The sequence below is a fragment of the Rattus norvegicus genome, chromosome 9, assembly GCF_021556685.1.
Source record: "Rattus norvegicus strain SHRSP/BbbUtx chromosome 9, alternate assembly SHRSP_T2T, whole genome shotgun sequence".
NCBI lineage: Eukaryota > Metazoa > Chordata > Mammalia > Rodentia > Muridae > Rattus > Rattus norvegicus.
In genome coordinates this window covers 7,076,141-7,102,472 of record NC_141542.1, presented here as the reverse complement: position 1 = coordinate 7,102,472, position 26,332 = coordinate 7,076,141, and the positions used below count along the sequence as shown (strand labels likewise).

Genomic DNA, 26,332 nt, shown 5'->3' with positions numbered 1-26,332 from the left:
GATCCTGAACTTTCTAAGAAGGTAAACTGAGCTGAACACAAGCAAGTGAGCAGGTGACAATGCGGGCGGCCATTTCTCTCTGCTCTTGACTGTCAGTGTGATGTGAGCATCGGTCTGAAGTTCTTGCTTTGATTTCCCTACAATGATGGGCTATAACTGTAAACTGAAATAGACCCTTTTCTCCCCTAAGTTGCTTTCTGTCAGGGTATTTTATCCCAGCAACAGAAATGAAACTAGAACACCAAGGATGGTGTTTATTTACTTTGACAAAGGATGAACAGCTACGTGACATAACAGATATAACGGCAGATGACACGGAAGTAGGAGCAAGAAGGCCTGGAGGAAAGAATGGGAACAAGACTGGGGAGGATGAAGGAGGACGGACACGGGAGCAATGAATACAGTCAAGGAACGTCACACACATAAAGTCCACAGCTGTGTGCAATAAGTACTCACTACTTAAAACAGTATTTAAAAAGATTTCCTAAGTGTGCGAATTATACAAATCCTTGCTTGCAGAGGTGATCAGTGCACAGGAGGCCAGTGGATACATGAATGGCCATGGAGATAGAGAAGCAGGCAGGGCTTTCTAGGAAAGGTCCTCACCACTCGGCTACATTGTCAATCCCAAATGATGGGTTTTTGTCATTGTTCAGAGTTTGTTGGCAATGACGGGGATGAGATTTGGGGCCCTGTACATAAAAGCAAATACTCCACCCCCTAGTTATGTCTCAGCCCCTCACTGACAGATCCTAGGCAGGGCTCCACCCCTAACCACAACCCCAGCCCCTCATTGGAGGATTCTAGGAAGGGACTAGCCACACCCCTGAACCACAGCCTAGACCTTGAGATAACCAATCAACACTACCCAATCTGGAAGGAACGATGGAGTTTGAAACTCACAATGTAATTTGACACTACAGATACTGAAGTTCAGAGTGAGGGCATGTAACGTGAAAATAAAGGGGAACCGTTTGGGAAGAAGATAGGGAAAAGCAGGAAGATGGGGAAGGGAGGGCATTTGGGGGAGTTAACAATGGGAGCAACAGACAATGACAGAAACATATAAAACTGTCATCATGAAGCCCGTTGTTTTGATAGTAAGTAAAGTTAATTTAAGGCCAGCAAGATAATGGGCGAGTAAGGTTCTCACCTCCACCTGTGGGCACACGAGTCTAATCCCCAGGATCTATCTAGTGCAAGGGGAGACCTAACTCCTACAAGATGTTCTCTGACTTTCACGTACAGGCCATGGAATGCACGCTCACACACAAAATAAATCAACAAGCAGAAAGTAACAGGAAAACTATCTAAAAGTGAATAAAGAAGGCTGAGCTTAAAGGGGGATGAACCTAACTCCAGTCAATGGCTTCATGGCCATGAGTGTATGGGCAGCACAACTTAGACTCGGTATTATTTTTAAAAAGAAAAAGAAAAAGAAAAAGAAAAAGAAAAAGAAAAAGAAAAAGAAAAAGAACACAAATTTGGTAGGGATGCGAGTGGATCTGAAAGGAATTAGGGGGGATGAATGGTGGGTGAATATGATCAAAATATATTCTACGTATGTAGGAAATTCTCCAAGGGTTGTATTTATCAAACTAAAAGAGAGATAATGATGAACAGGGAGCCACTGAAGAAGAAACAACAGATCTGTCCATCAGGAGCGTGGCCAGGAAGAAGGAGGCCATGATGCCCTCAGAGGACTCAGCTCAGTGCTTGGGAAAGAAGTTAGGGACTGGCCCACCTTCTGAGCATCTGCTCCGTCAGGGGACACCCCAAGGAAAATGCAAGTTGTTTCATAAAAAAAGCAAGAGGCTTCTGTATCAGCAGTCACATGCTGACTAAAGGTGGCTCAGAGAAGCAGATACGGCCTTGGTTTGACAAGATGTGACCTGTCAGGATGGGGAGGGGCTAAGACATGTGGATGACTCATGACCTATTCTCACCTTCCCGAATGGCCCAGGCTACTAGGGCTCTATCTGGACCCTTGCCCCTCACATAATCCAGAATCGAGGCACTCACGTGGACGTAGGGACGAACTCTGTTACAGGGAAACCAGCCGACTTCATTCGTAGCTGTATTTCTTCCCTAAAAAGGCAAGATACAAAAGCATGATCATCAGACCATTTGTGTGTGTGTGTGTGTGTATGTGTGTGTGTGTGTGTGTGACAGAGAGAGAGAGAGAGAGAGTCTATCCACTCACTTGCAGGTGTGTATCCATTTCTCCTCTCAATGGATACTATTATTAATGCATCTCTCATTCAACATGAGGAACCTGGGACATGTTTCAAAGGTAGAGCCCATCTCAGTGAGGGACTGGGGGCATGGCTCATGGGGGGAGCTCCTGCCTAGAATCCCTTAGTGAGAGTCTAGGATATTACTCAACAGATAGAGTATGAGCTTAGCACCCTTGAAGCCCTGAGATTCATATCCAGAACCACAAAAAAAGAATCTAGGGGTTGGGGATTTGGCTCAGTGGTAGAGCGCTTGCCTAGCAAGTGCAAGGCCCTGGGTTCGGTCCCCAGCCCCGAAAAAAAAAAAAAAAAAAGAAAAGAAAAGAATCTAACCCATAGAATAAAAGATATTGTACTATGAGCTACCAAGGAGTACCAGGCTCCCAGAAAGGTGACCATCCCCAGACATCTCCACTCACATACCCTCCCTACAGGGGCCAACTCTGGAGACTGCGACCGCACTCCTCAGATTCCCTGCACCCATGACCTTGACTTGAGCCTATAATTATGACCCTATGTACTCTTGCACTCCTAAGGAAGCCTCATGAGGTCGTTTGATCCACAACTCCACACGAAAGCCCTGCTTCTGGCTCCTACAGCCAGTGTCCATACCTCCCACCAGTTGTGTTCAGCCTCTGCCTTAGTGAGTTCCACAATGTCCCCAGGGTTGAGCCGCAGAAATGGCCCAAAGGCTCCGGGAGGAGGAGGGATCCCGTAGTATTCCTGACACACCTCCATCTTAGGAAGGCCTGAAGGCGGGAGATGAAACAACTCGATCAGTAGAACACGCAAAGGTGTGTCTTCAGACCCAGCCAGAAAAAGACACCAAGTGGTGATGACAGTGTGCAGAAACTAGAACACAAGTTGGACAGTATCCACTAAAGTTAAGTGCATCTACCCTGGTTCCCAGCAACACCACTGCAGTGTAAACATTGAGGAAAGCAAAAATACACAATTGCCTAGAGGTAAAGCCCCTGCCTAGAATCCCCCAGTGAGGGTGTGGTCAGAAGTGGATCCCTGCCTAGAATCCCCCAGTGAGGGTGTGGTCAGAAGTGGACCCCTGCCTAGAATCCCCCAGTGAGGGTGTGGTCAGAAGTGGATCCCTGCCTAGAATCCCCCAGTGAGGGTGTGGTCAGAAGTGGACCCCTGCCTAGAATCCCCCAGTGAGGGTGTGGTCAGAAGTGGACCCCTGCCTAGAATCCCCCAGTGAGGGTGTGGTCAGAAGTGGACCCCTGCCTAGAATCCCCCAGTGAGGGTGTGGTCAGAAGTGGACCCCTGCCTAGAATCCCCCAGTGAGGGTGTGGTCAGAAGTGGACCCCTGCCTAGAATCCCCCAGTGAGGGTGTGGTCAGAAGTGGATCCCTGCCTAGAATCCCCCAGTGAGGGTGTGGTCAGAAGTGGACCCCTGCCTAGAATCCCCCAGTGAGGGTGTGGTCAGAAGTGGACCCCTGCCTAGAATCCCCCAGTGAGGGTGTGGTCAGAAGTGGATCCCTGCCTAGAATCCCCCAGTGAGGGGGTAGGGGGTGTGGTCAGAAGTGGATCCCTGCCTAGAATCCCCCAGTGAGGGTGTGGTCAGAAGTGGATCCCTGCCTAGAATCCCCCAGTGAGGGGGTAGGGGGTGTGGTCAGAAGTGGATCCCTGCCTAGAATCCCCCAGTGAGGGGGTAGGGGGTGTGGTCAGAAGTGGATCCCTGCCTAGAATCCCCCAGTGAGGGTGTGGTCAGAAGTGGATCCCTGCCTAGAATCCCCCAGTGAGGGGGTAGGGGGTGTGGTCAGAAGTGGATCCCTGCCTAGAATCCCCCAGTGAGGGGGTAGGGGGTGTGGTCAAGGGTGTAGCCCCGTCTAGAATCCAAAGTGAGGGGCTAAGAGCACAGTCAGAAGTAAAGCTCCTGCCTAGAATCCTCCAGTGAGAAGTTGGGGACATGGTTGGGGTGGGGCCTCCTCCCATTCCTGGAATATCATGCAGTTGCCTCCCTCACAGCACTCTGCATACGCACCCAATTCATTCCTTTTCTTGTCCTGGGCCCTTCGATGTAGCTTGTCCTGGAGGGAGGAATGAAGAAAGTAGGCATAGAAGTAGGCACCTATTCCCAGCCAGGTAATTCCTTAGCCCTTCACTGTCCCCGTCCAGACAAGGGTGATGATGCTCATTCCTGGGGTCTTCTGGTTCCTCTCATGAGTCTCGTAATTTCCCAGGTACAGAATGAAATCGGATCTTACCTTCTTCATGGTTCCTGAGAAATCTACAGAAGGGAAAAGTTCATTCAGCAGGAAACTCCCTTACAGAGAAGCTAGCCCACTTCCCTCACATTATCCTAGAAATACCTTGACGGCCACATGGAGGCACCCTTCCCAGACACTCCTTGTGTGCGGGTGCACGGCACCTGTAACAGCGATATCCCTGGTAGAATGTGCCCCTGGAATGCAGGAGAGAAAAAGGAGAGACGTGAGGAGTTACTGGCACCCTGACTACCAATATTTGTCCTTTGAAAGAAAGCAAAGGCCAAATTTGGTGATGTACACCTGCAATTCCAGCACTAGGAGGAAGCAGATACTGCATCCAAGCCTAGCATGGGCTGCTGAGGGGGACACTATCTAAAGGAGGAAGAGGAGCAAGAGGCAGGAAGAGGGAAGGAAGAAGAAGCAGAGAAAGAGAAGAAGGAAGAGGTGTAGAAGAAGAGTAATGAGTCACAGTAGAGCTCCCCTCCTCTCAAGCAGGTGACCTTTCTAGAGAGGAAAGGCCAAGCAAGCTCGGGGTCAGGATCTCCCAGATACACACCTGAGTAACATCTGGCAGGCCTTGCAGGAAGTGGTCTCCTCAAAGGAGAACATCTGAAAATCATGTCCATTGGCTGTAGCATTTTCTGGGTAGATGTTGGAGCTAGAGAGAGAATTTGAAATCAGAGAACCAACACTTCATCCTGTACATGAATCGAATAGCAGTCTACAGAATAAAGGTATCACAGCATATCTGGACATCCATCCATAGATGTTTGAGTTGTACCCAACTCCAGGCTGTCATGAAAATCAACAGAGAGAGGAAACAGGTGGGCAGGTGCCAAAGGCTAGAAGGATGGAAAGTGGTTGTTTAGTGGGTGCAGGGTCTCCTTTGAGGCTGATGAAAGGGATTTGAGCTAAGAGGTGATGATTAAACTTTCGAACGCATTAAATGCCATGAAGTTCTAGCTGTGAGATGTTTAGGGTTTAGTTATGCAATTTTCACATCAACAGAATGAAGGGCAGAGAGGAGGAGACAGAGGAGCAGGAAGAGGGCATTGAGTACAAGAAGAGAAGGTAAAAAGAGAAACAGAAGTGGGCAAGGAGTATGTGCATGGAGGACGAAGGGAAGAAGAGCAGGGAATGAAGGAAACAGTAGAGGAGAAAGGTGAGGAGACAGTGTTTGGTTTGGGTTTTGGTGTGGGAGATTTGGGGTTTGGTTTTGTTTGTATGGTCTTTTGTTTTTGTTTTTTGTCTATTTGTTTTTAGTTTGTTTGGTGCTGTTTTTGTTTGCTTTGGGTTTCTTATGTTTATCTTTTGGGTTTTTTTTTTGTTTTTAGTTTATTTTTGTGGTGTTTTTGTGATGTGAGAATTGAACCAAGAAAAAGGGGGCTCACATGGCCATTTCAAACTGTTCCATCCACTTCTTTTTTAGCTCCCGAGTCTTGAAGAACAGCTCATACCCCTGGGCACCTTGATCCTCAATCAGAAGGAACATGTGGCTCCACTGTATATGGAAAAACATATCACAAATGGATCTCCTGCAGAAGGCAGGATCACGTCCCACCTGCCCCTCATCCGTCAGGGCATATACTCAGGGCATATACATGGGTGTGTTCAAACAAGACTGTCTAGACCATCCAAACACACATCAGCAAGTCCAAAAGTCAATGAGGACCTGAGTTCAATCCCCAGTGCCTACATTAAAAATATCAGGAATGATGCCATGTGTTTATAATCCCAGAGCTGGGGAAGCAGCACAGGAGACTCTCTGGGCCTCCCTAGTCAGCCAGTCTAGGCAAAAAGTCAAGCTCCAGGCTCAGTGAGAGGCCCTGTCTCCAAAAAAAAAAAAAAGTAGATGGCCAGTCCCTGAAGGATGACACCTGAGGTTGACTCTGAATTCCACTCGCACACGGATTTTTTCAATGAAAAGATTGAAGGGCAAATAGTTAAATTCTCACATTCTCTCTCTCTCTCTCTCTCTCTCTCTCTCTCTCTCTCTCTCTCTCTCTCTCTCTCTCTCTCTCTCTCTCTCCCACACACACACACACATGCAGGCAACCCCAAGGCCAAGCTGCCCAGCTCCTGGACCGCCGAGTCCTGGTGACAGAGTCCCACCTTCTTGTTGTCCCGCTCCCCGGAAGAGTCATCCCGAACTTGGAAGCTGTGCAGGTTCACTGAGGCCTTGAGGTCATAAGAGTCCCCGCGGCGCTTACAGATGAGCAGTGCTTTGTCCAGCAGGAAGGCATACCTGCAAGCTTCCAGGTCAGGACCCAGAACTGACCCTTCCCAGTGTCCCTGCCATCTCTCGGGCCTCTGCCTGTGCATCCTAGATTCACCCACATGCTCCAAGCTGGTCCTGTCCAACTTTGCTCAACCACACATCCATCAAGGCTCTACTCTACAGTTAGAGTGATTCCCCCAATCTTTCCTTCTGTCAATCAGGCCCAACTTCCATCTTGAGTCAGGCTGCTCCCAAAACCTAGGAAGACCTTGCCTACACGTCCATTCAGGAAGCGAGCCCCACCAAGAATCCTTCTGGTGTACCTTGGCTCCACTCACCTAGCTATCTAGGCTGTAGCCACGCCCCCTGGCCAGACTGTACCCCAGATCCAAGTTTACCTTCCTGCCTAAAAACTTGGCCTCAGCTGGGTATGGTGTCCCTCACCCTTTATCCCAGCACTCAGGAAGAGGTATCCTTTTGAGTTCAAGGCCAGCCTGGTCTACACACCGTCTCTCAAAGCTAACAGACCCTACCACCACACAGACTCACCTCAAGTCTATAGTGATCCTGCCCACCTACCTGCCTATGTGGAAATCAGGCCCAACCTACTGCCCAAGGCTCACCCCAGACTCATTGGCCTTTCCTCCAGCTGCCACCCAAGCCCTGGCCCTGCTCACAAAACCTCTGCTCTTCCCCAGGTCCAAGTTGGCTCCACCCACCTGTCTGTCTTGGAGCGCCGTTCCACTGAGGTAATCTTGAGCTCACCGTCAATCTTAGGCCGGCCATAGTTGGCCAGAGACTGGTCCTGCACAATAGGCAGAGTGGAATCTAGGCTCAGAGTCCCCTAGAAGGGGACCAGCACCCTGCCCATAGGTACACACTCTTGGCCCACCCAGCTCCACCCCTACCAGGTTCTCAATGGACAGCTGAAAGTTTGTGATCTGCCGTAAGGTTTCATTGTCCCTCTTGACCTCATTCACACACTGCGCCAGGTCCTGTGAGTAGGAAATGGTGAGAAGCTTTCTTGCCTACCCCCTGGCCCAATCCCTTCCACAGCCAAGGGTGAAGGGTCAGCCCCCAGTTGAGCAGAGAGGTCGCTGCCAGCATGGGTACCCAACCAGCAGCACCTGCTCCCTCACCCTCATGGCGTCCAGGGCCAACCGCAGGTTCTCCTTTTCTGTAGTATCCTGTGTGTGTTTCACTAGCTCCTGTGTGGACCAAGGAGTCAGACTTAACCTGGGCCTATCCCCGTTCCCTAGAACTTCCAACTGATGCTGACCCACCAGGTCCTCCTAGAGGCTGGCACACAGCCCAACAGCTGATGTTCCAACCCCTCACAGCCAGCCTTCCCCACCCTCTGGGGCCTACAATCCAGGCCCAGCCCAGATGCTGTAATGATTCGTTTTCATTGTCCTGTCGACACAGTCGAAAACCACCTGGAAAGAGAGTCCAGTGAGGGACTCCTAGATGGGGGTGGCCTGTGTGTGTGTTTATGGGGAATTGTCTTAATTGTGTTCACAGAGGTGGGAAGGCTGGATGTCCCTCGTGAGTGGCATCAGTCCCCAGGTTTGGACCTGTGTAAGTGTGGAAACTTAACCAACCACAATTGAGCAAGCGTGCGGTAGGCTCTGTGCTCTGTGGGTGACTTTGTGGGTGCGATTGGCTGCTTCTTCCCTGCTAGGCTTCCCAAGCACAAGCTTCCTCCCTTCCAGTTGCTTTTGCTTGGATGTTTTTATCAAAGCAACAAAACTGAGACGAGGGCGGAGCCAGCCACACCCAGGGGCCCAGCCACGCCCTGGGGCCCAGCCCTGTGCCAGCACCTGGAGGAGGAGGTGATACTTCAGCACCCGCTGCATAGGCACCATCAGCAGATCCCGCAGGGTGAAGCGGCCATTGTTGGCTCTTTGAGAGCATTCCTGGCAGGGTAAAAGACAAGAGCATCATGGGAACCAGATGGGCACAGGCGAGGAGGAGGAGGAAGAGGAGGAGGAGGAAGAGGAGGAGGAGGAGGAGGAGGAGGAGGAGGAGGAGGAAGAAGAAGAAGAAGAAGAGGTGGAGGTGGAGGAGGAGGAGGAGGAGGAGGAGGAAGAGGTGGAGGAGGTGAAGGTGGAGGAGGAGGAGGAAGAGGTGGAGGTGGAGGAGGAAGAGGAGGAGGAGGAGGAGGTAGAGGAGGTGAAGGAGGAGGAGGAGGAGGAGGAGGAGGAGGAGGAGGAGGAGGAGGGCAGGACACAGGGGAGGAGGGGCAAACAGACTTGACTATGTACAATGGCAGTCTGTGATGTGCTTGCCATACCAGCATGAGGAGCTGAATTCCATCCCCAGAACCCACAGCAAAAACAAAACAAATAAGAAACACTGGGCATGTTTGGTGCCAGCAGTCAATTGTGAGCTCAGCACTCAGGAGGCAGAGGCAGGTTGACCCCTGGTAGTACATGGTCACTGGCTGACCAGCCTAATCAAATGAGCAAGCCTCCAGTCCCAGGGAGAGACCATGTCTAACAAACAAGGTGAAAAGGCTAATGACATGGTTCAGCAGGTAAAGAGGCTTACCGCCAAACCTAACGACTGAGTCCAGTCCCTGGTACCTTCACAGACACACTGCGGCATGTGCACACAGAGAAAATACATACATACATACATACATACATACATACATACATACATACATACATAAATGTGAAAGAGGGAATGAAGAGGTGGCTCAGTGGTTAAGGAGTGCCAGCTGTTTTTGCAGAAGACCTGGGTTCAATTACCAGCACCCTCACTGTGGTTCACAACCATCCTTAACTTCAGTTCCAAGAGATCTGATGCCTTTTCCTGGCATCCGCAGGCACTGCTCAAAAGTGGTGCACAGATATATACACTCAGGCAAAACTCCCACAAAAATAAAATAAAAATTAAATAAAATGAAGGTAGAATGTGGTAGATAAGAAGACACATGGTGTAGATTTCTGGCTACTACATGAACATACCCACGCACACATGTGCACACACACACACACACACACACACACACAATCAGGCATGGTGGTTCACACGAGATTCCAGCCTTGGGGAAATAGAGACACACAGGTCCCTGGGGCTACCTGGCCAGTCTAGCCTACTAGGTAAGTGCAAAAGCAGTGAGTGGCCCTGTCTCAAAAAACAAGGGAGGTAGAAAGACCCCAGGTTGTCCTCTGATATCCACAAGCATGTGCACACACATGTATGTGGGCACACATACACGTGTGGACCATGGACAGACACATACATATTTGTGCACACCCCCCCCACACACACAAAAAGTTATAAACCACAAAATGGACCCAACTCCATCTGCCCTGTGCTCCCAGGACCCATAAAGCAGAGAGAGCCCACAAGGATCCCACAAGGGTGGCACAGCCCCACCTCCAGCTTCATCTGCACATCCTCCCGTGCTGTGGCCACTTGATCCAAGTGCTTGCTGGCTGACTCCACCTGACTGCAATAACGGCCATAAACAAGGAACCTGTGGGCCAGGGTGGGACACCACGCAAGGGTGAGTATGAAGTCAGGGATATCTAAGCACCCATTCTGGCCTCATTCAGCCCAAATGCATAACCCCAGCCAGTCTCCCTCTGCAACACAGGCCTGGCAACAATGCCTCCTAGAGGGCTAACATAATTGTTAATGGCAGAGTGCCGCATACAGTCTGTGACCAGTGGTTGCTGACTTCACCAACAATTATCGAGCACCAACTGTGTGTCAGCCCTGTGCTAAGTACCTAATACAGCTAAGTATTCGATCCTCACCGTAACCCTGAACATGTCCATTCATAGATGAGGAAACAATAGCTTCCCAGTGACACACAACAGAGGTAAAAATTAAACAAGATCTGGAAAAGCCAGCTCTGAGGGTATGTATGGCTCAAGGAGGGAGTCCTCTCCTAGAATCCCCCAGTGAAGGGCTCGGGTTGTGGTCAGGGGTGGAAGCCCTGCCTAGAATCCCCCAAGTCCTGGATTCATTCAGCCTCCAACTATCATTCAATGAAGAATCCTGCCCAGTAGTCTCTAATGTCTCTCAGTGTCCCACTCAGGCATGACTATGACCTCCAGGATCTTGTCAGCCATGTCTTACCTCTCCTTATACTTGATGAAGACCTGATACAGCATCGTTGCTCCCGGGCCAGACAGGGCATCCTTCAGTTCCTTTAAGAAGTGGGTGTGCACAGAGAGCAGCTCCTATCCAGAGGGAAAAGGGAAAAAAAGAGATGCGGCTGGGGCTGGAGCCTGGGCACAAACACAGGCACAGACAAAACAGCAGGACAGGAGAGTCATACATGAGCCCCAGGACAAGTGACAGTCAGAGAGGATCTCCTTGGAAAAGACAAAGATGTTTAGGGACTTGCTAGCTCACCTCAATGTTGACAAAGATGGTCTCCATGTCTTGAGGCTTGAGGAATCGCTGGAGGGGCTTCATGAAGTGCTGAGGAGATCGGAAAGAAGGTAAAGTGGAAGAGGGTCTTCCATTTAGGTCAACCAGGGAGATGGAAACAAGGAAGAGCCAAGAGGGACACACACAGAGAGAGCGACAACTCAGAAATGACAAGGAGAAGACACAGTGATGGAAGGACAGACAGACAAAGTGATGGAGACATAAACAGAGAGAGAAATCGGGGCAGAGACACAGAGATAAAGAGACATAGAGACATAGACCAGTGGAATAGAATTGAAGACCCAGAAATGAACCCACACACCTATGGTCACTTGATCTTTGACAAAGGAGATAAAACTATTCAATGGGGAAAAAGATAGCATTTTCAGCAAATGGTGCTGGTTCAACTGGAGGTCAGAATGTAGAAGAATAGAAATTAACCCATTCTTGGGGTTGGGGATTTAGCTCAGGGCCTAGGAAGCGCAAGGCCCTGGGTTCGGTCCCCAGCTCTGAAAAAAAGAACCCAAAAAGAAAAAAGAAAAAGAAAAAGAAATTAACCCATTCTTATCTCCTTTTATAAAGTTCAAGTACAAGTGGATCAAAGACCTCCACATAAAACCAGATACACTCAAACTTATAGAAGAGAAAGTGGGGTTGAGCCTCGATCACATGGGCATTGGGGAAAATTTCCTGAGCAGAACACCAAAGACTTATGCTCTAAGATCAAGAATCAACAAATAGGACCTCATAAAATTGCAAAGCTTCTATAAGGCAAATGACACTGTCAATAGGACAAAATCAACAGATTGGGAGGTCTTTATCAATCCTACATCCAATGGAGGGCTAATATCTAATACATACAAAGAACTCAAGAAGTTAGACTCCAAAGAATCAAATAACCCTATTAAAAATGGGGTACAGAGTTAAACAAAGAATTCTCAACTGAGAAATATCAAATGGATGAGAAGTACTATAGAAATGTTCAATATCCTTAGTCATCAGAGAAATACAAATCAAAACAATCTGAGACTCCATCTCTTCCCGGTGAGAATGGCTAAGATCAAAAACTCAGGCAACAGCAGATGCTGGCGAGGATGTGCAGAAAGAGGAACACTCCTCCATTGTTGATGGGATTGCAAACTGGTACAACCACTCTGGAAATCAGTCTGGGGGTTCCTCAGAGAATTGGACATAGTTCTACCTGAGGACCCAGCTATACCTCTCCTGAGCATATACCCAAAAGATGCTCCAACACATAACAAGGAGATGTGCTCCACTATGTTCGTAGCATCCTTATTTATAATAGTCAGAAGCTGGAAAGAACCCAGATGCCCTTCAACAGAAAATGTGGTACATCTACACAATGGAGTACTACTCAGCTATCAAAAACAATGACTTCATGAAAATCATAGGCAAATGGATGGAACTAGAAAGTATTATCCTGAGTGAGGTAACCCAATCACAAACAATGGTATGCACTCACTGATAAGTGGATATTAACCCAAAAGCTCAAATTACCCAAGATACAATCCACAGACCACATGAAGCTCAAAAAGGATGACCAAAGTGTGGATTCTCCATTCCTTAAAAGGGAGAACAAAAATATTCATAGGAGGAAATATGGAGACAAAGTTTGGCACAGAGACTGAAGGACTGGCCATTCAGAGACTGCCCCACCTGGGGATCCAGCCCATATGCAGTCACCAGACACTATTACTGATGCCAAGAAGTGCTTGCTGACAGGAGCCAGATATGGGGGTCTCCTGAGAGGCTCTGCCAGAGTCCTACTGATACAAATGAGGATGCTTGCAGCCAACCATTGGACTGAGCATGGGGATCCCAATGGAGGAAATAGAGAAAAGACTGAAGGAGCTGAAGGGGTTTGCAACCCCATAGGAAGAACAACAATATCAACCTACCAGATCCCACCAGAGCTCCCAGGGACTAAACCACCAACCAATGAGTACATATGGAGGGACCCATGACTCCAGACACATATGTAGCAGAGGATGGTATTGTCCAGTATCAATAGGAGGAAAAGCCCTTGGTCCTGTGAAGGCTCATTTCCCCAAAGTAGGGTAATGCCAGGGCATTGAGGTTGGAGTGGGTGGGTGGGATGGGAGCATCCTCATAGAAGCAGGGGGAAGGGAAGGGGTATGAGTGATGCGGGGGAGGGGATAACATTTGAAATGTAAATACATAAAATATCCAAGAAAAATAATTTTTAAAAAAGAGACGTAGAGACAGAAACAGAGAAATGTGCAGAAACACATAAATAGAGACAAGCAAATACAGAGATTAGAAATGAAAGGGAGACCCAGGTATGGTGGCACATGCCTGAAATCTCAGTGCTAGAGTGTGTAGGCAAGGACATCAAAAGTTTTAAGACCAGCCAGGCTACATAATGAAAATGTCTAAAAAAAAAAAAAAAAGAGGGATGAGGGGATGGCTCAGTGCCATCGATCTGACAAGGGACCCAGTTCAATTCCCAGCACCATATGGTGGTTCTCAAACTCCATAACTCCAGTTCTAGTGGATCTGGTGCCTTCTTCTAACCTCCCCAGGTGCCAAGCACTCACAAGTTGCACATACATATCTACAGGTAAAATACTCACACTTAAATAAAATTAATAAATTCAATTTTTTAATTAAAGAAATATCAAAAGAAATAGAATGTTCATTAAAAAATTGCCATCAACTGTTCCAAGGCAGAGTTATCACGAGTAGCCCAAAGTGGATGCCATCAAATGTTGACCAGTAGATGATAGACCATGTGTGGTTCATCTACTGGCTAGAAATTACTCAGCAATGAGCAGGCTCCAACACATGTGGAAAGACCTCAAGGATAGTGTGCTAGGTGAGAGAACCTCACACATGAGACCATGCAGGGTGGGGCTTCTCAACAGGAAATGTCGGGAATGGAGGAATTCAGAAACATAAAGAGGATTCATGGGTTCTGGCAGATGGGGAAGGTGGGGAGCCTAAAGATTACAGATAAGGTATACAGTGTATCTGTCTAGAACAGTAGCACGTTACATAATTAAACAATGGCAACGGCTGCCCACCGTTGGATTTAACAACCGAGTGGGTTGTTTACTGTATTTATCCTTCTCTATTAATCTAGGTTTAAAACACACACATGCGCACGCGCGCACGCATGCACGCACGCACGCATGCACTGGAGCCAGGTGTGGTGGCACATGCCTGTCATCCCAGCTCTCGGAAAGCTAAGGCAGAAAGATTATGAGTTAAGACTCCCTATGAGGAGGCAGGAAGAAGATGCCCCTGGCAGGACCCAGGGATGTAGCACACCTGCTGGATGGAGCCCAGTGTGTCTGTGTACTTCTCCTCAGTCTGCTGGATCTCCCGCAGGCAGCAGCAGCGCTTATCGTACTCCGTCATCTTGGGCTGTGAGTAGGGACCAAAGAGGCCGATGAAGCTCCCAGAAGCCGTCTCCACCCTTCCCACCTGCCCGGCCCTTCCCAGACCCACGCACAGGTGTGGGCACCGACTCCGAGCGCATTAGGTCCTCATAGATCTCGTCCCCCTCTGCCTCCTCATTCTCCACGCAGTCATAAAGGTCCTCATCTTCCTCTGCGGTGTCACTGGGGGACAGATTCAGGCCACACCCCAAGCCAGGGACCCATCAGAAACTTTCAGAATCAAGGATGAATCCAAATGTCAGCCACCCTCTCCCCAGTCTTGCGATATGTCCCCTTAAATTCCAGGACAGATCCGTGTTCCCTCAGACCCTAGGACAGATTCATGTCCTGAGACCATGGGACAGATTTGTGTCCCTCAGACCACAGAACCGATTCGTGTCTCTCAGGCTCCGGTCTCCACTGTGTCTCACAAACCTGCACCTATCGGGTCCTAGTACTCACTCAATCTGGTCTGAAAGGCCACTGTAAATATCTTCATCACCCAGGGCGCTGTCCTCTGTTGGGAAGGGCCTGAGGAACCAGATGGGCATAAGCAGGGCTGTGGGACAGTGGGCAGTAGCTTCAAGAAGGGGCCAGCCTCACAGCCTTGGCTCTACTCACATGATCCCTTTGTTCTGGGCAATGGGTGTCCATGACAGGGCAGACAGGGTGTAGATGACCTGTGATAAAGATCATAACTGCTCAAAACTCCTTTCCACAACCACCCCTCAGGCTCCCAGCACCTGAGGTTATACAGTGCAGTTAGACATGCCCACCAGACTTTGGGGGGCATAGCCCAGCACCTTCTATATATCCCTGTACCCCAAACAAAATCTCCCCACTATCAGATCCACACAATCACTCAGGCAAGGCAAGGCATTAATTTGTTACATAGGAGAAATGAGGGATCAGAGAGGCAGAAACACACAGCACAAGTCACAGTCACACAGAAAGTAGAACAGACCCTGAACTTTTTCCCGTTCCCCAAGCCCACACCGGGTAGCATCCTGGAAGGCCAGCCTGGCTCTGCTACCGGCTCCCTAGTAGTCTATGGGCACATGCACAGGCAGGCCCTCAGGTGCGCGTGCACGCACACGCACACACACGCGCACACACACTCATTGGGAATCCAGCTTACCTTTCCAAAGTCCTGCACATCAAAGAGGTCAAAAGCCTCAAAGAGTTCGCTGCGCTTGAGGCCGAATTTCTCACAGCAAGTAGACAGGAAGGTTCGGATGTTCTTAAGACAAAGGAACTATGGGGAAAAGAAATGAAGCTGGGGATACACTACCGAGTGTGCACACACAGACTCTCCTCACTCTCTCAAAAAGACACAAAGGCTAGACACATTCTTTATCTCAGGAAGGACCTGGCTGCAGTAGGGTTGAAGATAACCAGAAGTGACTGCATGGAGAGCCCAAACAATTGAGCATCTTGTAGGAATATTGGACTCTGTGCTGAAAAGAAGAGGGTAAGTGCTTGGCCCTAATGAGACGTCGGCATTAACTCCACCCCAGATGAGGCTCGGAGACTGCTGCAAGGGGGGACAGAAAGACCATGAGAGCCAGAGGATGGGGAGAACAGCGGCTGACTTACCTTGACATAGACTGGTAGACGTCCTGGGCCCCACCCTTGCTAAGGAGCTCTTGGCAGCACATAGCTTTGGGGGCAAGAAAACCATGCTCTGCTGAGGGTAAGGTCCTCGGTGGGGCGCCAGTGGATGCTCCCCACACAAGCAGCACTAGCAGGGTATAATGAATTATAAAAAAATGACACGAACTTGGGAGAAACTGTGCTGGGCGGGACACAGGAGAAGGGGGCGGGGTGGATGGAAGTGCGATCATATGTCATCGTATCTATGTATAAAAGCCACAGAAATTAGGGCTAAAGAGACGGCTCAGTGGTTAAGAGCACTTGTGGCTCCTGTAGAGGATCCGGGTTTGGTTCCTTGTACCTGTGCGGTGGCTCACCACCATCATGGCCCAGTTACAGGAGACCTAGTATCCTCTCTGGACATCAGGCAAGTTCATGAGGCACAGACAGACAAACACACAAGACACTCAATCACGTAAAGCAAAACAATTTTTTTTTTGCTTTTGTTTTTCATAGACAGGGTTTCTCTGTGTAACAGCTCTGGCTATCTTGGAACTCACTTTGTAGACAAGGCTGGCCTTGAACTCACAGAGATCCACCTGCCTCTGCCTCCCAAGTGCTGGGATTAATTTTTAACATCAAGAATAAAGTAAACCTTTTAAAAGAAAACTGGGCTGTGATCTTTTTTCTTAATTTTTCCATACTTCTTTTTTATCTTAATATTAATTTTTCTTTATCCTTCAGAATTTCATTTATGTATACAATGGAAATATAATGGTGTCCACTCTGTCTACCCTCCCAAGTCTTCCTCAACATTGTCCCCTCACAACTCCATGTCCTTCTTGGTTTTTACAGCCCACTCAGTCCAGTTCGTGCTGCCCATGGGTGTGGAGCATTCACTGGAGAGGGGAATTCCACCAGTAGCTACATCATCTACAAAGAATGATTTGCACCCCTACAAACTGTGTGCTGTCAATGTCAGAGATGGTGGAGCCTACCACCCTCTACCCACCAGTCCATGCTGGGGACGTCTGCCTTGACCCACAGCTGTGGTCAGCTCATGAGAGTTATGGCTATGCACGTACAGAAGACCAGCCATTGACAGCATCCCTCCTGGCATTCTTTCTGCCTCCTCTTCTGAGACATTCTCTGAGCCTTGGAGTAGGGGAAAATGTATTTCAACCATGCCAAGATTAAGCTATAAACTCAATGCAATTCATACTAAAATCATCTTTAAAAATGACTGGGCTTGGCACATGACTCATTAAGATTGTACAGCAAGTCATAGAAGTATAAATACTAAACAAGGTGTTCTGACAATTAAAAAAAATTCATGTGGGGCTGCTGGCCTTGCAAGAGATTAAAAATGATCAGAAATCTTGTGTGTGTGTGTGTGTGTGTGTGTGTGTGTGTGTGTGTGTGTGTGTGTAGGTATGCTGTATGTTCACTCTCTGGTTTATTTACTGAAGCAGTACACCACAGCCCCCCAGTTAGCCTAGGCGGGCTGGCTGTCTCCCCCTCCAGTGCTGGGAATTACAGGTACATTTTTATGTGGGTGCTAGAGACTTACACTCAGGTCCTCAAATGTATATATATAGCAAGCATTTTACCAACTGAGATATCTCTCCTGTCCACAGGAATTATCATCATAAATCTACAGCTATTTCAAAAGTGTGATAACAGCTCCCAGCCTCCAAGATAGCCATCATGGTGCCCAGCTCCCAGTGTCCATGAAGAGAATGCAGTAATCTCTCCTACAACCCCTCCCATGCTGAAGCAGCTCACTCTACGTGACTGAGCATTGGTAAATGACAAGGGACCGTTCAAAGCTGGGCACCGTGGCCTTGTGTGCTCTCTGACTTCTTGCTCATTTCACCGCAGCCATGTGACGAGTCTGCCCAATCAGTGCTGTGGAGGAGATCTGAGGTTCTGCATGGCCGAACCACCTGAGAAGTAGATCATCGAATGACTCATCCAATGACCATCAAGTGCCTCGTCCAACATTTGGCTGTGACCTCAAGAGAAACCTCAAGGGTGAACTGCCCTGCTAAACCACTTCAGAATTCTTGACCCAAAAAGCCTATGATAACCATACTATCAAGCTAGGAAGTAATTTGTTGCACATTGAGAAGCAGGTAAACGGGGATGCTACAAACACAGGGAGAGCTTGTCTACAGTATCTGGAAATGCAGTGATAGAGCCTTCCAAAGAGCTTGACCTGGTGTGAGCCCTCAGTATCTAGAAATTATTGTCATTGTCATCAGTCATGAACATCACCATCATCATCATGACCTGTACCATCATCATCGCTACCACCATCACCATTACCATCATCATCACCATTATCACTGTCACCATCACTATCACCACCACCACCATCATCACCATCATCACCACTATCACCTTCTCCACTGCCATCATCACACTCATCACCACAATGTGCACAGTTCTCCATCAACCTACACATTCCAATGTCTAAGCCTCTACTAATGAATGCATGGTATTAATCACACCATGTCGTAACCGTCTGAACTGATGATGGGGTCCCAGTAAACTCATCCATCACACGATGGCGAAGATCATTTCTCAGCAACCATCGCTCCCCAGCTCCTGGACCCAGTGGCATCAGTGTAAAATGATAGAAGGGTGTGGCCATCAACTCATTACAAACCTATTGTTAGCCCCAGTAGGGGCTAACATCCATTGCCTAGAGAGGCTGTAACTGTCCTGTGTCTAAGACTTTGCATGTGTATGTGTCTGTGCATGTTATGTGTATTAGTACATACATGCAAGCATGTGAGGAAGTCAGAGGACAAGCTCAAGCATTGAACTCAACTTACACCTTGCTAGAGACAGAGTTTCTTTGTTGTCCTATGCCTGTGAGCCTCTAGGGACTCCCCTGTCTCCGAGTCCCATCGCATCACAGGATGCCTCACTTCCCTCCTGGCTTTCCACTGGATTGTAGGAAACAAAGCTCCAGTCTGCACACTAACCAGCACACTTTCTTCTTCAAACCATCGCTCTACAGTCCTTCTTTCTGTTTGTGAGAGAGGCTGTTATACAGCCCAGGATGGCCTCAGATTCACGGCATGGCCAAGGATAAGGATGTAGTCCTGTACTCTTGGTTGGCTGGGGATGACAGGAGTTCACACCCAGGTTGGGTGGGTGCTGTGCCTGGTACCCAGGACTCTGTGCACACTGGACAAATGTTCTACCCACTGAGCCATAGCCCCAGCTTTAGAGTATACTTTGAGCTATCTTGGATTGTCGGCCAAGTGGAGCTCGATCCTCGTGTATAACTCTGCACCATCAAAACCCCACAGACAACTAACTGGTCCACTTGTAACAACCCTACATGACACTTCACCATTATCTAAGGACCACAGGTCACTCAAGGGCTTGCTCTTAGATTTGGACAACTATTTAAGACCTGGGGCTAGGGATAGAGCTCAAGAGAAGCTGTTGTGTTGAAGGAAGGGGGGAGTCACACTAGGATCCCCTCCTCACTGGGGATTTGTAAGCAGCTAACAGCTTCCAGGGAAGAGAGAGGTATTTTCTTCAATGTTGCAGTCACTGGTACATGGGCCCCTCGCCCCAACTCCTGTCAGAAACTCTAACTCAACTCATGGGGTCAAAAAAAAAAAAAAACCAGAAAAGATTCCAAAGGAGAAGCAAGTAGAGCAGCCATGATCAAAACCCATACATACACGGACCAAAGGCCAATGCATTCTGATTTCTAAGTTACTGAAGGTCAGAGAGACAACTCGGTCCTAAAGCAAGGGCCTGGGTTCAATACCTAAAACCCTCAAGAATGTCCAGGAATGCTGACATTGTCCAGCAATCCATCTTGCAGAGGACCCAAGTTTGGCTCCCAGCCCATATCACAAACAACTGTGACTCCAACTCTGGGTCATCCAATGCCCTCTTCTGGCTTCCTCCGGCATCTGCACCCATGTACACACACACACACACACACACACACACACACGCACATGCACACACACACACACACACACGCACGCACACATCCAAACACACGCACACACACATCCACACACACATGCATGCACACACCCATGTACACACACACACACGCACGCACATGCACACACACACACGCACGCACACATCCACACACACGCACACACACACGCACACACACACGCACATGCACACACACACACACGCACACATACACACACACGCACACACACACACGCACGCACACATCCACACACACATGCATGCACACACACACGCACATGCACACACACTTAATTGTAATAAGAAACACATGCACAGGTGAAAGACAAAGTGACTAAACAAAGGGCGTCTGTCTGACAGGTGGGAAAACTGAGGCTTCTCAAAGGGACATCACCTGCCAGAGTCACACATGCAGAAGCAGGAATGTGGGGAAACACACAGAACTAAGCCCCACCCCCTGCTTCACCCTGGCTCCATGAACTACACTGAGCCATCACAGCCAGGCCGCAGAGGGACAGAGTAGGTACCAGCACATCACAGGAATTATATATACCACTCGGAAGTCCTGTGGGCCCTGGACTAATCCTAGACAGGCAGACAGGACTGGCAGGCCAACACCAGAGGTGAAGCTAAGGCTAAGGCCACTGGGCTAAGAAAGGAAATCCCCTCCTAACTTCAGAGGATCAGCTGAGCTTTGAGACTGCCTTCCCTCAAGTCACATGACCCCTCCAAAGGTAGTATGATTCATAACTCCTTCCACTACTTTAGAGTAGCTGGTTAGAGCGAGGGCTCCTTCAGAAAGCAGTGTCAGGGGTTGGGGATTTAGCTCAGTGGTAGAGCGCTTGCCTAGGAAGCACAAGGCTCTGGGTTCGGTCCCCAGCTCCGAAAAAAAAAAAAAAAAAAAAAGAACCAGAAAGCAGTGACTGCGGTTAGACCACCAGAAGAACTTCCCGGTATCATGAGACATGTAAAAAGATGATGAGGGACAGGAAGCTGCAGGAGGCACGTGGAAGGAGAACTCTTCCTTGTTTTGTGGAGACAACCCCTCTGCTGCCCTTATTCTCCAGCACAAGAGGACCATGCACTAGATGAGCAGCAAGGCCTCAGGCAAATCAGTAGCCAGGCTCTGTGGTCAAGCAGGAAGTTGGCTTTTGGTGCCTCTGCCCAAACTAGAGAGAATTCTGCTCAAGGAAGTAGCAGTCAGGTCAGAGGGCTCTGTTGGGGGCTGGGAGAAAGCCACCCAGACTCAACAAAAATTCTGTCTTCTGTGCTTTCCACACCCACAACCCAAACCCAGGAGATGGCCGGAAACAGGAAATGCCTGTTACCAGGCTTGACTGGGGAAGATAGAAAGGGGTGTAAGGATGGCTCTCGCCTTCCTTCAGCCCTGTAATCGTTCATGTCCTGCTGGCTCACTGAGGCTTCCCAGAGGGTGGCCATGCTGTCTGTCCTGTCCAGAGCTTTGAACTGAGGAACTGATGACCCTCTCTTCACCATGAGTCTAAAGCATTCTGGGAGTCAGGCTGCCTCTTCTCTCCCTGTCACCTCATACCCCAGCAAGCCCTCAGCAACTAGGTGTCTGGTGGCTCCCTGCTGAAGTTGGTAAACAGGGGACCTTGGAAGGTCATCATGCCTTGGGTTCTCCAACCAAAATTCAGGAATGAAATCCCAGTGTGGTGGTGTATGTCTGTAAACTCAGAAGATGAGGCAGAGGATGGCTAAAGTCTGAGGTAAGCACGGACTACAGAGTGAGCTCCAGGTTGGCCAGGGTACCACAAAAACAGGTGGGAAACGAGGGGCAGGGGAGAAGATTGTGGACAGGAGAGAAGGCAAGGGGAGAGAGAAGAGGGTGTTGTGTAGCAATTTCCCTCAAGATGAAACCTTCTACCTTGGAAGGAAGCTCATTAAGACACAGGATGTGCTAAGGGGAGGTGCAACATTCTATCCTACGGAAAAGTCCGTTAGGCTCGGGAAAGAAGTAGGAAGTCCCTGAAACAGACTAGATGCTCTAGGCTCTGCCCTCCCCAAGCACAAACTGTAAGGACTACTGGTGACCATTCCCAGACAAGCTCAACTGCCCAGAAGAGGTTCAGACAAGACAAGGCATCTGGAAGAGACAACTGCCCCGCTGCGGAGCTGTCCGCAGGCAGCTTCCACCAATCACCATCCTTGCCAAGCTTTGGTGATACAGCTGTATTTAAGCCATTTCCAGGGCTGGGGATTTAGCTCAGTGGTAGAGCGCTTACCTAGGAAGCGCAAGGCCCTGGGTTTGGTCCCCAGCTCCGAAAAAAAGAACCAAAAAAAAAAAAAAAAGCCATTTCCATTCCTGTTAAGTGACCCCTGACCCACGTTCCTATATGTCACCCAGTGACACATGCTTCACCAAGTTGGAGTTTGGTGGTATCCTTGCTTTTCCTAGATGTCGGCCCTGTCTGGGGTGAGTAGACATGAGTTCACATCTCCCCCAGAAGACAAAATATTATTCATACAATAAAGATGATGGAATAGAAGGGAAGGAGAGGGACAAATATGGAGGGGTTGGAAGAAGAACGGAGAGAGGGAAGAAAAGGAAAGAGGAAAAGAGGGAGAGAAGGAGAAAGCCCGAGAAACAGAGAGAAAAAGGAGACTCTACCTCTCCACTTCAGAGCTGAGCACCAACACAAAGCCTGACCCCAAAACCCAGTCATGAATTGACTCAGCGGGCATATATTAAGCATTTACTGTTTACCCAGTACTGAGACCCAGGAATGGATCAGGAAAACAGGGCCCTGATGCCACGGTGCTCTGGATACCAGCTGGCGACAGTGTTGGTGAGTATGGGTAGGAAGTACAGACAGCTGAGGTGTGCAGTAACAAGGACAACGAACTGTACAGCCGTGGGGTGGCAGAAGGGAAGGAAGGCTCAGCTGGCAGCCACAGTAAGTCAGAGAGACGATGGCCAGTGTGGAGATGGCCAGTGTAGGGAAGAGTGTTGGACAGTATGACCTTCAACGGGACAGTTGCATCCACTTTGAAAAGAGTCTCCCGACATCTACAGTGACACACACAAAGCTGTGCAACCTGGACTCCTGATGAGCAGCTCTACTCAAAAAAGTAAAAACACCTAAGGGCTGGGATGGGACTCAGGGTGGGAAGCCCCTGCCTAGAATCCCCCAGCGATGGGCTGTGGGGATGCATGACTGCAGGAACCAGAGAGGCCGAAGATGTGCATTGGAGCCCCTGAAGCTGAGTTACAGATGTTGGGAGCCGCCTCGCGTGGGTGCCGGGAACTGAACTTGGGCCCTCAGCAAGAGCAGCCAGCGCTCTTAACCCCTGAGCCATCTCTTCGACCTCAGCTAGGTTTTTAGAGACAAAGTCTCTTTCTCAACCTTGAGTTGGCCCACTGGACTAGGCTGGGTGGTCAGAGATCAATAATCTCACTGTAAAGAGTCCAGACAGATTCTATCATATCTGGTCAACTCAGGTCCTCATGACTGCGGCTTTATCCAGATGATGGGGATCTGACAGGCCCCACACCCCTGTTTTACAAAGAACAGCTACTCCCGATCCTCTGTATCTGCAAGTGGATTGTTTTCAGGACCCTGCCCTCATCCCCAAGTTAAAAAAAAAAAAAAAAAATGAAACAGGCATCGCCATACCTTTTAGACCCTTCCATATGCTGGGGCAGTCTGCCACAAACCTGCATATTAGACCCTTCTATGTGCTGGGGCAGTCTGCCACAAACCTGCATATTAGACCCTTCTATGTGCTGGGGCAGTCTGCCACAAACCTGCATATGCCCCCAGAGACTGAAGCCACCCATGGTGACTTCTCTCAGCTGATAGAATGGAAGGACTGTGGAGAGAGCTGAGGATTGAGGGCTGCAAAGCAGACGATCTGTGGTGACCAACACAGGCTGGAGTCCCCTCCCCAGGGCTTCCACTCAGTTTGCTGTGCATGCAGAAGCCAGAGAACAAGCTAGAAGGCTCTTCTTCAGGAGCCATTCACCTTGTGTTTTGTTTGAGACAGAGTCTCTCACTGGCCTGGAGCTCATAGATTTCCTGAGCTTTGAAGCCCAGAATGCTGAGGATTTGAACTCAGGTCCTACTGCTTGCAAGGCAAGCTCTTTACTAGTTGAGCCATGATTGGTTAAACTCAGACATGGCACAGTCAGATATGGGGGAAGAAATGAATTGGACATTGCGTGCATACGTGTGTGTGTGTGTGTGTGTGTGTGTGTGTGTGTGTGTGTGTGTACATCATTCTTGCACCATGTGGGATCTAGGGATCAAACTCAGGTGGTCAAGCTTGCCAGCAAGTGTTACCCACTGAGCCATCTCACTAGCTCTCATCTAAGTCTCTGTCTCTCTGTGTCTCTCTCCCACTCCCTCTCCCTCTCCAGAGGGGTGGGGGGAGAGAGAGAATATCACCCTCTCTAAGGCACAGATGCATGCACCTTTTTTTCCAGGTGTGCACCCCATACCCAGATCTGATAGCACTGAGTAACAATTGCTGAATCAACAAAGAGATGACTGGCTCAATGGGAGCCTCCTACTTGTTCCCTGCCAGGAGCAGTTTTGAATCCCCTGTGGCTCTAAGAAAGATTGATTTGCATAGAAGCCGTATATATTTCCCTCCACCTTGTTTTATTATCAGAAAGACAGGAATATGAACAAAGAGAGTGTTTTGCATCACTTATCAATGGTGGCTTCATTCCCTCTCATTACCATACACTCGCCCCTTGTTCCTCTGAAGGCTTTGTGGTCCTTTACAGACTGCTGCTTTTAGGAGACAGAGCACAGTGAACTGTAACTACTTCCTGCCTTCTTCCCTCCTTCTGCTTTCTATTTAAATTAAATTTAGTCGTGTGTGTGTGTGTGTGTGTGTGTGTGTGTGTACATATGAGTGTACTGTATGACTGTGCATATGTGTATATGAGTGTGTGTGTGCACTCGTGTATGTGTGCACACAAACGTGTGTGTGCCAGAAGTCAGCATTGGGGATCTTCCTTCCTTGATTGAGCTCCATTTTATTTTTATTTTAAAAACATCCTTGGCTGCACAGAGAGTTCAAGGGCAACCTGGGCTACATAAGATTCTGTCTGAAGAATTTTTTTTTAGATAAATTATGCTGTACTCAGCTTGCACAGGTTGTAATGTCATCATTCCCTAAATAATAGAGTGTGTGGTTCCTTCCATAGCATTCTGCCCGCTGTGGAGACTCACCTACAGATGATGTAAAAGCCAAGGGAGGATGCAAGTAGAATATATCAAAATAACACACCATTTTCTACAAGCAATCAAATCGTAGGCTGATACTGGAACCAATGAAGCTAGTCTCTCATGTACCAAGGAACTACATATGGCTTGTCAGAAGGTTGTGGGCAACACAGGAGAAAATATATAAAAAAGAATTAGGTGTGGTTAGGGTGACTCAGTGGGTAGAGCACTTGCTGTGCAAGCACAAGGACATGAGTTCAAATCCAACAGGATTCCAGTAGGACAAGAGCAGGATGTAGTGGGGACACTTGTAATCTCAGCACTGGGGTGAGCATGTGGTGCAAACAGGAGGATTCTTGGGTATCACAAGCCAGCCTCAAAAAGATGGTGGGGTTAGAGAGCTGGCAAAATGATTAAGAGCATGTAGTGTTTCTTAGAGGACCCAAGTTCAGTTCCAGCAGCCAACTCCACTGATAACTTCAGCTCCACGGTGTGCAGCACCTCAGGCTTTTTCTGGCTTCTACACACAAGTGTGGTGTCCTCACCGACAAGTGCTCACAATTGGAAACCTTAAAAAAATTCTTTTAAATGCAGAAGAAGAGCACTTGGGGAATACACCCATCATTGACCTCTGGCCTCCACAGGCTTGTGTACAAACATGCACACATATGGGAGCACACGACACACAAGGAAAAAGTGGATTAAGCAGTGCATGAAAGGTGGGACTTCAGTGAGGTGTTGAGAGACTGATGTTTAAGCAAAGGCTCGGAGGAGGTGAGAGGGCAACCAGGTGGAAACTGACAAGAGCACTGTTCCAGACAGGAAACAGCCAGCGCAAAAAATCTAAGGCAGAACCATGATAGGTGTGTTGAAGGAAAGGCTAAGAGGCCTGTGGCTGGAATAAACCCCCCAGACGAGGGTGGAGGGGCAATTGAACCAGATGTCTGAGGAAACAAAACTAGGGCCTGTGAAACAAACATAACGTTTGTGATTGTCACAAGACCCAACCTTGACATTTGTCCTTGAGAGGACAACAATAAGGACTGAATGACTCGATTTCCAGTGAGGGG

General features: G+C 48.7%; 1 protein-coding gene across 2 annotated transcripts in view; it reads right to left on the bottom strand.

The window, feature by feature from the left end:
• Vav1 (vav guanine nucleotide exchange factor 1) overlaps positions 1-26,332 on the bottom strand; it is a 48,038-nt gene that overhangs the window by 14,982 nt on the left and 6,724 nt on the right. The window contains 20 exon segments of one of the 2 annotated variants that reach the window (NM_012759.2): positions 2,023-2,088; positions 2,847-2,983; positions 4,230-4,275; positions 4,453-4,475; positions 4,558-4,649; positions 5,012-5,113; positions 5,847-5,956; positions 6,568-6,700; positions 7,393-7,478; positions 7,582-7,668; positions 7,813-7,881; positions 8,494-8,589; positions 10,061-10,160; positions 10,769-10,872; positions 11,048-11,116; positions 14,378-14,473; positions 14,562-14,670; positions 14,950-15,018; positions 15,109-15,167; positions 15,626-15,742. In NM_012759.2, coding sequence (NP_036891.2) covers positions 2,023-2,088; positions 2,847-2,983; positions 4,230-4,275; positions 4,453-4,475; positions 4,558-4,649; positions 5,012-5,113; positions 5,847-5,956; positions 6,568-6,700; positions 7,393-7,478; positions 7,582-7,668; positions 7,813-7,881; positions 8,494-8,589; positions 10,061-10,160; positions 10,769-10,872; positions 11,048-11,116; positions 14,378-14,473; positions 14,562-14,670; positions 14,950-15,018; positions 15,109-15,167; positions 15,626-15,742 — 1,770 coding nt within the window. 2 annotated transcript variants of the gene reach the window in all.